Source organism: Geotrypetes seraphini, chromosome 3 (assembly GCF_902459505.1).
Source record: "Geotrypetes seraphini chromosome 3, aGeoSer1.1, whole genome shotgun sequence".
Lineage (NCBI taxonomy): Eukaryota > Metazoa > Chordata > Amphibia > Gymnophiona > Dermophiidae > Geotrypetes > Geotrypetes seraphini.
The window spans coordinates 271,795,241-271,808,748 of record NC_047086.1 but is presented as its reverse complement, the minus strand read 5'-3'; the positions used below and the strand labels follow the sequence as shown (position 1 = coordinate 271,808,748).

Genomic DNA, 13,508 nt, shown 5'->3' with positions numbered 1-13,508 from the left:
TAGAGATTAGATAGAATTGGAGAAAGTGGAAAGCCCTGGGGAACCCCACAAGGAGGCCGCCAGGAATTGGAGATATCGCCTTCAATAGACAATAGAAATTTAGAGAACCAATCCAGAATAACCTGATGGAGACCTATATCTGAAAGTAAATGAAGTAAAATGTTGTGATGTACGCCGCAAATAAATAAAACTGGAGCAAAATAGAACATTTATTTTGAAGTTGTAATTATTGAATTTTTGAAAGAGAGATCAATAAGGTTTCAGTACTAAAATTAGAACGAAACCCACGTAGAAATGGTTGGAGTAATGAGAATTTCTCCAAATAATCAGTAAGTTGACCAGCTACAATTGATTCTAGCATTTTTGTTAACAAAGGTATATTGGTAATTGGTCGGTAGTGAGAAGGAATAGTAGGATCTAAATCTATTTTTTTAGGAGAGGAATAAGTGTTATTTTTCCCATGGATTGTGAGAAGTATCCATTTTCCAAAGAGAAATTCAATAAAGTAGTCAAAAGATAACGTGGACGTCATCGGCATCACGGAAATATGGTGGACTGAGGAAAACGTCTGGGACACTGTGGTACCGGGATACAAACTATACCGCAGAGACAGAGTGGCTCAAAAAGATGGGGGCACTGCCATATAAGTCAAAGAGGGAATTGAATCTACTGGAGAGAACACGCCACAACAGACGGATAAGTTAGAGTCTCTATGGGTCAAAATTCCTGAAACAAATGGACTGGAAACGAAGATCGGCATCTTCTACCAATCCTCAGGGCAGTCCGAAGAAATTGATGGAGAAATGACAGATGAGATTAAACATAACTGCAAGGGAGGCAACGCAGTTATCATGGGTGACTTCAACTATCCATGGATAGACTGGAACTTAGGCACCTCCGGCTGTGCTAGGGAGACCAAGTTCCTTGATGCTGTAGGCGATTGTTTCCTGGAACAACTTGTCAAGGAAAATACAAGAGGAAATGCAATTCTGGACTTAATTCTAAATGGACTGCAAGGACTGGCACAAGGTGTAGAAGTAGAAGGGACGATGGGAAACAGCGATCATAACATGATCCGCTTCGACCTGGACACAGGGGCGAAACATCGGTCCAGAACGACAGCCAAGGCACTGAACTTCCAAAAAGGGAATTACGAAGGGATGAGACTCATGGTGGGGAAGAAGATTAAGAAGAGCATAAGCACTGTAAAAACACTAGAGCAAGCTTGGTCCTTTTTTAAGGACACAGTCACCAAGGCGCAAAATCTATATATATCACATATCAACAAGGGATCTAAGAGGAAAAAGAACAAGGAACCGGCGTGGCTCACTGTATAGGTGAAGGAAGTGATCAGAGATAAGAAAACTACATTTAAGGAATGGAAAAGGGTAAGAATGGACAAAAACTGGAATAAGCACAAACATCAATGCAGGTGCCATAAGGTGGTAAAAGGGGCCAAAAGAGACTACGAGGAAAAAATAGCCAAGGAGGCGAAAAACTTCAAGTCGTTCTTTTGAAACGACCCATGAAGGAAGCGGTGGGACCGTTGGATGACCATGGAATAAAGGGAGTGCTAAAGGAGGACTAAGCAATCGCCGACAAACTGAACATAATTTTGCGTCTGTAATTATCGAAGAGGATATACATAGCATACCGGAACACATCAGGCTATATGCTGGAAATGAAGATGGGAAACTGACAGGATTGATGGTCAGTCTAGAAGAGATATGCAGGCATATTAATAGGCTTAAGAGCGATAAATCCCCAGGACCGGATGGCATCCATCTGAGGGTCATCAAGGAACTGAAAGGGACTTTAGCTGAACTGCTTCAACTAACAGCCAAACTGTCGATCAAATTGGGAAAGATTCTGGAAGACTGGAAGGTGGCAAATGTTACGCCGATCTTCAAAAAAGGTTCGAGTGGAGATCCGAGAAACTACAGACTGGCGAGTCTGACCTCAGTACCGGGAAAGATGGTAGAGGCGCTGATAAAGGACCGCATCATTGATCACCTTAATGGACATGGTCTGAAGAGGACCAGCCAGCATGGTTTCAGCAAAGGCAGATCTTGCTTGACGAACTTGCTGCACTTCTTCGAAGGAGTAAACAGGCAGATAGACAAGGACATTGTATATCTGAATTTTCAGAAGGCGTTCGACAAGGTTCCACATGAATGACTACTTCAGAAAATTGCGAGCCATGGAATCAAGGGTGAAATGTTCACGTAGATTAAAAACTGGCTGGAGCTTAGGAAACAGAGAGTGGGGGTAAATGGACAATACTTGGACTGGAAGAGCGTCAACAGTGGGGTGCCGCAGGGCTCGGTACTTGGATCCGTACTCTTCAACATCTTTATAAATGATCTGGATATTGGTACAACGAGTTAGGTGATTAAATTTGCGGACGATACAAAGTTATTCAGAGTAGTGAAGACACAGGGGGATTGCGAAGATTTGCAACGTGACATAATCAAGCTCAAGAAATGGGCATCGACATGGCAAATGAGGTTCAACGTGGATAAGTGTAAAGTGATGCATGTCGATAACAAAAATCTCATGCATGAATACAGGATGTCCGGAGCGGTACTTGGAAAGACCTCCCAGGAAAGAGACTTGGGAGTTCTGATCGACAAGTCGATGAAGCCGTCTGTGGCGGCGGCAAAAAGAGCGAACAGAATGCTAGGAATGATAAAGAAGGGGGATCACGAACAAATCGGAGAAGGTTATCATGCCATTGTACCGGGACATGGTGCACCTTCAACCTGGAGTACTGTGTCCAGCACTTGTCGCCATACATGAAGAAGGACATGGTACTACTACTCGAAAGGATCCAGAGAAGAGCGATTAAAATGGTTAAGGGGCTGGAGGAGTTGCCATACAGTGGGAGATTGGAGAAACTGGGCCTCTTCTCCCTTGAAAAGAGGAGACTGAGAGGGGACATGATCAAAACATTCAAAATAATGAAGGTAATAGACTTAGCAGATAAAAGCAAATTGTTTACCCTCTCCCAAGGTAGGGAGAACGAGAGGGCACTCTCTAAAGTTGAAAGGGGATAGATTCCATACAAACCTAAGAAGTTCTTCTTCACCCAGAGAGTGGTAGAAAACTGGAACGCTCTTCCGGAGTCTGTTATAGGGGAAAACACCCTCCAGAAATTCAAGACAAAGTTAGACAAGTTCTTGCTAAACTGGAACGTACGCAGGTGAGGCTGGACTCATTTAGAGCACTGGTCTTTGACCTTGGGGCCGCCGCGTGAGCGGACTGTTTGGAACGATGGACCACTGGTCTGACCCAGCAGTGGCAATTCTTATGTTCTTAACCATGTTATAGCTTGAGACGGAATATTAAGAAATAGATATGATGGAAAAAGGTCCATTGAACATTTAAGGCTCCTTTTACTAAGCCGTGTTAGGGCTTTAACGCCAGCATTGAACTGGCGTTAGTTCTAGTCACGTAGCATGGGGTTTAACGCACGCTAAAATGCTGCATGCGCTAAAAACGCTAACGCAGCTTAGTAAAATGAGCCCTTATACTTTCTCATCTTTTCACACAATTTAGAGACTTGATGTTCAGATACTGGATTAAATGAACACCAATAATGATTAGCTGGTATCTCCTTGAACAAATGGTAGGAGAACCGACAAGAGGCAATGCAATCCTGGACTTGGTCATTAATGGCATTGCTGGAAGGGCAGCAGATGTAGAAGTTATGGCCCCGCTAGGGACAAGTGATCACAATATGATCAATTTTACCATTGGCATCGGAAAGGGGAAACCAATCAAGACTGAAACCACGACCTTTAACTTCAAAAAAGGGAATTATGACAGCATGAGAACTATGGTTAGAAAACGGCTCAAGAAGGGCATAGCAAACAGCCAAACAGTTGATCAAGCATGGTCTCTACTGAAAAACACCATCACAGAAGCACAGAATCTACACATTCCGAAAATATCCAAAGGAAGGCGAAAAAAGAATAAAGGAGAACCTGCTTGGTTATCCAAAGAGGTAAAAGATGCAGTGAGGGAGAAGAGGAATTCGTTTAAAAAATGGAAACGAGAAAAAACGACGGAAGCCTGGAACTGTCAGAAAATCGACCAAAAAAAGTGTCATAAAGTGGTAAGAGACGCCAAAAAAGTCTATGAGGAGAAGATAGCGCAAGAAGCCAAAAACTTCAAGCCCTTTTTTAGATATATAAAAGGAAAGAAACCAGCAAGAGAGGCAGTGGGCCCTCTTGACGATCAAGGAAGGAAAGGGTCAATTAAAGAGGACAAACAGGTTGCCGATAGGTTAAATTCATTCTTTGCCTCAGTCTTCACAAATGAGGACATTTCAACAATGCCAGCCACAGGGAAGATATTCACCGGGGGCATAGAGAAAAGTCTCACAACAGTAAATGTGACGTTGGACATGATATACTTTCAGATTGACAAACTAAAAAGCGACAAATCCCTTGGACCGTATGGAATTCACCCAAGAGTATTAAAGGAACTTAAGGAGGAAATTGGCGAACTATTACAATTCGTAGCTAACATGTCAATTAGAACTGGGCAAATACCAGACGACTGGAGGATAGCAAATGTCATCCCAATTTTCAAAAAAGGATCAAGAGGGGATCCAGGAAACTACCGACCTGTGAGCCTCACATCGGTTCTAGGGAAGATAATTGAAACACTAATTAAAGATAACATTGTACAACACTTGGAGGATCACAATCTGATATGGGCTAGTCAACACGGCTTCAGGAAAGGGAAGTCATGTTTGACAAATTTACTACAATTCTTTGAGAAGGTAAACAAACAAATGGATAGTGGAGATCCAGTGGATATAATTTACTTGGACTTCCAGAAAGCGTTTGACAAGGTCCCACATGCAAGGCTTATGAAGAAACTACTAAGCCATGGAATAGGGTGGTGAAGTGCACAGATGGATTGGCAAATGGCTAGAAAACAGAAGGCAGAGGGTTAGCATAAATGGCAAATTCTCGGACTGGGAGAAAGTTACTAGGGCTCGGTTCTTGGGCCTATCTTGTTCAATATTTTTATAAACAACCTGGAAGAGGAAACAACATGCGATATAATAAAGTTTGCAGATGATACAAAACTATGTCGGGCGGTTAGCTCTCAAAGGGACTGTGAGGACCTCCAGAAAGATCTGAACCAGCTGGAAACGTGGGCGACAAAGTGTCAGATGAACTTTAACATAAACAAATGCAAGGTGATGCATCTAGGAAAGAAAAACAAAGAACACGAGTATAAGATGTTGGGGGTGATGTTAGCAAAATGCGAACAAGAAAGGGATTTGGGGGTACTGATTGAAAGTACCCTAAAGCCATTGGTACAATGTGCGGCGGCGGCGAAGAAAGCAAACAGGATGTTGGGCATAATCAAGAAGGGGATCACGAGTAAATCGGAAGATGTCATAATGCCACTTTATAGAACCGCACTTGGAATACTGTGTCCAACATTGGTCTCCATACCTTAAGAAGGATATAACTCTGCTGGAGAAAGTGCAGAGGCGAGCAACGAAACTTGTCAAAGGAATGGAGCATTTGAGCTACAAAGATCGACTCAGGAAACTGGGACTGTTTACCCTCGAGAAGAGAAGACTGAGAGGAGATTTGATAGAGACTTTTAAAATATTAAAAGGATTTGATAAAATAGACCAAGAAGCAGCATTACTAACATTTTCAGATGTGACACGGACAAAAGGTCATAGCCTGAAACTGAGTGGCAGCAGATTCAGGACAAATGTCAGGAAGTTCTGTTTCACACAGCGCGTGGTGGGTGCTTGGAATGCACTCCCGGAGGAGGTTGTGGCGGAGACTACTGTACTGGGATTCAAGCGCAAGTTGGATGCACACCTTCTTGCATATCATATTGAGGGATACGGTAAATCCGGGACTCTAAAAAGGAGTACCTAAATGGGCCGCCGCGTGTGCGGATCACCGGACTGGATGGACCTCGGTCTGATCCGGTGAAGGCATTTCTTATGTTCTTATGTCCTCTGTAGAATTTTTGGAGTATGTAGGAAAATATCCAATTTCACCTACGTAAAAAGATTGCCTGATAAGAGAAATTTTATCTTGAAAAAAACAAGCTAGAATATCAGCAGAGGGAGATGAGGATTGATCAGATTTAGAATCAGAGTTAGTCAAAGAGCGCCAGAGTTTAAAAAGAATACTACTCTGGTTATCAGACTTAGCTATTTTACATCTATAATAAGTTTTCCTCACTTTTCTAAGTTCAAAATTATATTTTCTAATTGCACATCTCCAGTTTAATTTGTCCAAATATGTCCAAGCCTAAATGAGATTTTTTCCATTTCTTTTCTAACTTCCTACAGTTTTGTTTTAGGGCTCTATGAAAGTGCATTCCGAGCATAAGAAATGGTTTTAGTAATTACTGGCACAAAAAATGATAAACAAGTTCTGTAGAAGATCTCCAATTATGCAAGATCTCTAATTATGCCAATTATGCCTACTCTCATCAATAGCAATGACTGTCTGCAAAGACCAAATGCATGGCCTCCATGCAGAACCAAGGCACTTTCAGGGGTGTATTGATGGACTATAGATTCAAGATCGGTCTCCAGTCATCTGAGTCTTTCTTGGGCACTATGAAGTATATTATCAGCCCAAGCTGTGGGAGGTATGGGTTATATGGCTTGAATGCCTGAGTCTTTGTACTATTACTCAGAATTTGACCACCTTTTCTGGCTCTCTGGCTGATGAGATCACAAAATAATCCACTAGGCTGTAGCTAAATTTGAGTTTGTATCTATCTTAAATAATTTCCAGCATTCAGTGATCCGAGGTGATCTGCACCTATGATTCCCAATAGGCCATTAACCTCCCTCCTATCTGTGGAGGTACGGCTATTGACTTGACATGACAGACTTTTTGGAGGCTGTTGCAGCACGTGATCCGGAAGACTGAGTATGCCTAGCGTTTCCATACCTCTACCAAGAACCCTGAAATGTTCTCTGGGCAGAATATACTCCGGAATACTGGTGAAAGCGCCTTGAGCCATGAAAATTACCCTGATAAGACCCTCTAGGGGCATGAGGTCTGCTGTTTGGAAGAGTCTTAGATCAACGGTCAGCCATACTGGCCATAAGGTCATCCGATCCTTTAACAAAAAGCATCTGTCCCTTAAAGGGAAGTCTGCTTAGAGTGGCTTTCAAAGCCAAATCTCCCGTCCATTGCCTGGTCCAGAGAATTTTGCAGGTGGAGATAGAGTAAGCAGACACCTTGCTCAAAACTCTGATGTCAAATAGGGCATTTGCTACATAATAAATTCTTGCCGTTATCAGCTGGGGATAGACGCCATCCATGGTGGGATTCTGATGGACTCTAGTATGACAGGCGTGTGTCATGAACAAAGCTACTGAAGCCGCCTTAACTCCCAAGGGTAAGGCTTCGAATTGACTCTTAAGGATTACATCCATCTTGTGATCCTGTGCATCCTTCAAAATTACTCCCTTGCCACTAGGGAAGGAAGTACACCAGCAAATCCACCTTAGGCTGGACAACTGCTGAAAATCAGAAGCCAAAGGGTAAAGCATTGCCATTATTTTAGCTACTCTTAGGTAGTCTCCTTGGAATCTCCTAATGCTCCATAATTAAGGATGAGAGGTCAAGGTGTGAGGGAGAAACATGTGGGAAGCACTCATTACAGAGTACCGTGTAGAAGAAGTCTGCAGAGAATCCAGCTTTAAATTTTCACAGTGTCTGAGGGCTACTACTGGTCAAGGGCTACTACTGCCTCCCTGACCCACAATCTGCCCGGGCCTCCAGACAGTAAAGGCATAGAATATGATCCCCCAATCCCTCCAGTCCTTAACTGACTGATCTTCAGGTTCCTGCTCAGGGACCTGTTCTGAGGGGTGTGCATTTGTAGAGGGCAAATCCACTTGCACAGGCCCCAGCTCTTCCTCAGAAGGAGCCATGGAACCCCTACAACTTAAGTAGGCTTTCCCCATGAGGCTCACAAAATCAGGGGTAAAGTCCTGACTAGAGGGCCCCGAAGACCCCTTCAGGGCTTCTCATTGTCTCCTCTCAGGTTCCATGGCATTCACACACTTGCACTTTTCCCAATCACTATCCAAGAACTCTGGAGATTTTTTCCCCCAAAGTAGTCATCTGTGATTCCCCAACCCTAGAGGTACCAGAAGAGTCTATGCCCAAGGCTCCTAACCCTCCCTCACATACCCTGCGGCATATGGATGCTCCTCAGTCGACCATCCAGTCCAAATCTGGCATGAAATAGGGGTATCATGGCCTGAGTCCATCACAATTGATTTTAAGTAAAACTGAAGGCAGATGGAGGCTTTTAACAAAAATCAGGACATCCAAGATGGCCACTGTGACAGCATGGAAGCACCAAAAACGGCCTGGGAAAACCAAACCAAAGGTCATAAATTCTAGGAAGAGGTTTCTGGAAGTGGAGAACTCTATTATCCAGCCCCAGAAATGCTCCAAATATGCACTTCAGACCCCCTCCAAATTTTCCCATAGGCTTCACTAGCCTGTATTTACAGTCTTGTCTGTGCTTGTGCTAAACTGCTTCAGCTCTCTCAGAAGCTGGTATCCAAAGAAGACACTACCTCAGTCAGCCAATTCAAGTCCATGTGCTGTGATCTTCAGGTTGCCAGTAAGACCAAAGCCAGACTGAGACCTTAACTCCCACTAATCAACATGACAACGGGGGGAGGGGGGGAGGAGGAGAAAACACAGTCGGTACCCGCTAAAGTCTGACTGGACTGCCATGGAGGCCAAACAGCCTGCGCTTCAGCACCTGATAAATCAGGTTGCAAGCTAGCTTCCAGGGGAACGGCCCCCCGAGCTCCACAAGACCTAGTGAAGGCCAGCCAGACAGGTACCCCGAGGGTTGCCCTGCTAGCTGCAGACTTCTTTCCCAAAGTTTGTGCCCTCTCCCAGGCAGAGCTTTCCCAGGGCCATCGGGAACCTCTGAAGTACTGTAAAACCTCTGGATTTAGATAGAAAAAAATATGAAAGAATGATCAGGGCAGATCAGAGCAATACATTCTCAACTTGCTTGGAGAAGAAAAGCTGAAGGAGGCACTGCAGCCACTGGTGACGGAGGCAGAATTGAAGAATTTAAATGTCATATTTCTGCAACATAACTTGTGAGCAAGGGGATATTACCTACAGTTAGGATTACTATACCCTTTGCACCAGAATTGCAATAATTTTCAACAGAATTAATTTTGATTTTTAAAAAGGGCAATGTTATGTGTTGCTCTGCAGAGCTTGAGTTCCATTTTTGAGTCAGATCTTCCGCTCCCAGGCTTGTCAGAACTGGGAATGCTGATGAGCTTACAACCTCTAAGGAGGGGGACTTAGTTACTGCTTAATGGCAGGGCCATCAGACATTGTCAGTGATGTGAGCAATAGACATCTTTTGACCAGCCACCAAAAGCCTGCTTGCTACTAGAAAGTGCTTTTAAGTGACAGCAAGAGTATTCATAGTATCAAGGCACAATACCTTTAGATGGTACTCACCTCTTTTGTGATAGACATAATCGATGAGGCAGCATCACAGTACCTTGTTGCTTTGATGTTCTGCCCGAGATCTTTGTAGCACTGAAAAAAGAATTATGAAGAAGATAAAATAAAGCATATCAAGAGAAAGAACCTCCCAGTCTGGATAAAAATTGTTTAGTTAGGCTTCTCAAACATGACCAGCTAGCCTTAAAGCCACTTGGGTTCTCCAGCTATGGAAGGGAAGTCTGCATTTACGTAGCAGGTTTTTGATGCATCTACTGCAAATTCATTGTAGATAGCCTGAAAACTTGACTGTCTGTGAGGTCAACAGAACAGGTTTGGAAAGCCCAGTTCTAAGTATATATCCAAAAACAAAATTACCTTGGCTATGTACACATAATTGTATTTGGAGTAACCTGGGTGTATTTCTTCAGCCTGCATAACAGAACATAAAAACAAAAGAATCAAATAAGAGAAAACATGGTTCGCATCCAATTTTCCAAGATCAATGTTTTTTTGTAATGGATCTCAATATCATGTTAAATGTTACAGTATATGTGATTGCTGATTTCTCATTGTTCTGGCATTTCTTAATTAATAAATATTTTCAGAGTATTTCTTATGCCTGCAGTCAGGGTTGTCACAAACAGTGGACAAGGACGGCATGTATCTTGGGTGCTAATCAGAGGTAATGGGTGCTGAAAGCCACCCTGGAGCTGCTTTGTCTAGTGACTTTCCTGCCTCTTTTCTGGCACATGTAGTCTTATTGCTATATGAGGTAGGTCATACAGAATGGTGTTGATCTTTCATGTTTTTCTTATTCATATGCATGGGTTTTAATATACTTGTATGATCTGTCAGTTATCAGGTTTCAGGTTTATTTAAAATTTGATTATATCGCTTATAATATTTCTAAGCGATGTACACTTTAAAATGGGGTAAATTATTATAAAATAAGAATACATCACAAATCATACAAGGACCAACATGATACAACAGGGAAAAGAGTTGAACTACAATAGTTATAGTAAAGAAAGGAGTCTAGGGAAGCACATAAAGGGTTGAAATCATTTGCAAGAATGCAATGTGGGTCTTGTTTGATACAACACAACTTATGCATGTCCTACCACAATCTCCTAACGGTCCCTTCATTGAAAATTAGAAGACAGGATATGTTCTCAGTAATGGCCCCCCAACTGTGGAACTCACTTCCCCAATATATTAGAGAGGAAAAAGACCTTAACCAATTTAAAAAAACTTCTTAAAAGTTATCTTTTTAAAGATGCATTTAATATCTAATTTTAGACAAAGGTTTTGGCTCTGTCTTTTACCCATCCTATTGTTTTTATCTTTTTTCTTAAACCAAGAACATGTAACTTTGCCCCTCTATCCCTCATGTTTCGTGTTTGTCTTAGATCTATTTTATGTAGTTGTAAATCGCTTAGCAACCTGAATAAGCGATTCATCAAATACTAATAAAAACCTGAAACTTGATCTGTTGGAATTCACTCCCACTATTGTAGTGCATAATGGTTTCTTGAATCTGAAAATATTTGGTAGCTCAGGTGTTGGTACATCTGAGTTAGCTAGAATCTTTGTGGTGCTCATTTAATATGTTAGAATCCCATTTGATTTTTGGCAGTGCCTTATTACAAGTTACTGGAGAATTAGCAGATATTAGAAAGGTTCTGTAATCAAGGGAGATTGGATTCTTATGGCATTAGAACAATAAATCATCAGTGCTAGATGGAATATCAGCAGAGATGTATTAAGAATTTCATGTGGTGTTTACATAAAAAGCACTTATAGAACCAAAAAGACTAACAACATATAACTGACATATTCCCAAAACTTCCTACAGCTTAAACGAACATCCAGTTACTTGCTTGTCCTACTATTAAATGAATAGGCAAAAAGCCAAGTTTTTTTTTAACACTTTCTTAAATTTCTGTACCTCATTTTCTAGATCCAGGGCAAGCAGTGGCTTTCCCCCTGTCTTTCTTAATAACAGACTATAGACTTTTCCTCCAGGAAATAGTCCAAACCTTGCTTAAAACCAGCTACGCGATCTGCTCTTGCCACAGCCTCTGGCAATGTGTTCCAGAGCTTAACTATTCTCTGAGTGAAAAATATTTCCTCCTACTTTAAAAACCAATAGAAGAATATATATATATATGTATATGATAAATTTTGAACAGATTTAGATAAAAAATTCACCTTTCAGTGGCAAAATTTATTCTTGGTACAGATACATTGACGACATATTTTTATTGTGGAAAAGTAACATGAGTGAACTTACCTCTTTTACATCATGGCTTGATTCATGTGACAATAATTTAAAATTTTCTGTCACATCGTCAATGGAATCTATTCATTTTTTGGACTTTGACATCATTCAAATTAATAATATGTTCGTCACCAAAGTTTTTACCAAGGATACTGATAAGAACACTTTGCTGAAATTTGATAGTTGTCACTCGAAACTACTTAAAGAAAGTCTGCCCTTTTCTCAAAAGGTTAGGATTCGAAGACATTGTTCTGACATACATGAGTTCAAAAGACAATCGAAGTCTTTACAAGAAAAATTTTTGTCTCAAGGGTATCCCAATCGTGTAGTGGCTAAAGCAGGGGTGCCCAACGCGTCGATCGCGATCGACAGGTCGTTCGCTCAGGCGACCCCAGTCGATCGCACAACAGGTTCCCTTCTTCCCTTCTCTTTTTTTCCCCTCCTGACTGGCCCACCTCTTAAAGAACGCTGGCCAATCAGAGTGCTGGAAGGGCGGGGTGAAGGTCGGTGGGGGACGGAGCTCAGCGCATCACAAGAAATAGAAGCGCCTGCAATGATTGAGGTAAGAGCGAGGCCTAATGCTGCCCGATATACAATTTAAAAAACCACAAAATCGGCCTCCCAATCAGTGGCGTACCGAGGTGGGGCGGTCCGCCCCCGCCCCGGGTGCACGGCTTGGAGGGATGCACAGCCGTCCGGGTCCTCCTGCCCTTCCTTTCCACCGGTCTGCGCATGGGGCTCGCACCCGCCGCCCAAATGGTGCTGTTGGTTATCGCGAGACTCGCGGGAGTTGACGGCACCATTCGAGCGTCGGCGCGGGACCAGGCAGGCGCAAGCCCCGAGCGTGGACCGGGGGAAAAGAAAGGCAGGATGATCCGGACCTGGCCGGCTGTGCACCCCTCCAAGCCGTGCACCTGGGCGGATCGAACCCCTTCTAAATCCATTGTACTTGTCTTTTATTCAGTTCCACTAATGAGCATTGTGACAGGCAGTTCTTATGGGGCAGTTCTTGGAAGTATTTCTTTGTTTTTCTGTGCCTAAGTATTCTATTAATTTAACTTCCTTATTCCTGTGGGGATCTCCAAAGGGGACGAATGGGAGACGGCCGGTGGCAGGTGGTACTTTAGCAATTCTTACAGGTTGCCATAGGCCTCAGGAGCTGTCTTCCCTCTGCCGTGGTCCTGCCCCTCCTCTAAGTCAGAGACAGGCTTGGGGCAGAGGGAAGACAGCTCCTGAGGCCTATGGCAACCTGCAAGGATCGCTAAAGTATCAGCGATCCTCTCTGCAGACTGCTCCCTGGTGGAATTAGGTAAATGGATGTGGGGAGGGTAGGCCTTGGGGGGGGGGGAAGTGCAGTCCTTCAAGGGGTAGTGCAGGCCTTCAGGGGGGGAGTCAACCTTTGAGGGGGAATGTGCAGACCTTCAGGGGGGGTCAGGCCTTCGGGGGAGGGGGGCTGTATAATAAAAAAATATTTGAACATAAATACAAAGTACACTTGGTGTGTGTATATATATTGTGGCCGGGCCCGTCCCTGAGTAAGTGGGAAACTGCGGCCCGGACCACAAGTAAGATTTTTGATACGCCTTTTATAGGGCAGTGGAAGGAAGACCCGGATACCGGATTCTTTAGAATAAAGTATCAGGTTTATTACTAACCCAAAGTTCAAAGAAAATAAAACAGCAGAAGGAAAAACATAAAACATTCACTTCAGTTGG

At 43.0% G+C, this 13,508-nt stretch overlaps 1 protein-coding gene across 7 annotated transcripts in view; it reads right to left on the bottom strand.

Moving 5' to 3' along the window:
* Window positions 1-13,508, bottom strand: part of RMDN2 (regulator of microtubule dynamics 2) — a 384,366-nt gene that overhangs the window by 81,923 nt on the left and 288,935 nt on the right. For all 7 annotated transcript variants that reach the window (XM_033936827.1, XM_033936826.1, XM_033936825.1 and 4 more), the window contains 2 exons: window positions 9,888-9,941; window positions 9,525-9,605 (listed from right to left, as the gene is read on the bottom strand). In XM_033936827.1, the coding sequence (XP_033792718.1) occupies window positions 9,525-9,605; window positions 9,888-9,941 (135 nt within the window). The remainder of the gene's footprint in view (window positions 1-9,524; window positions 9,606-9,887; window positions 9,942-13,508) is intronic.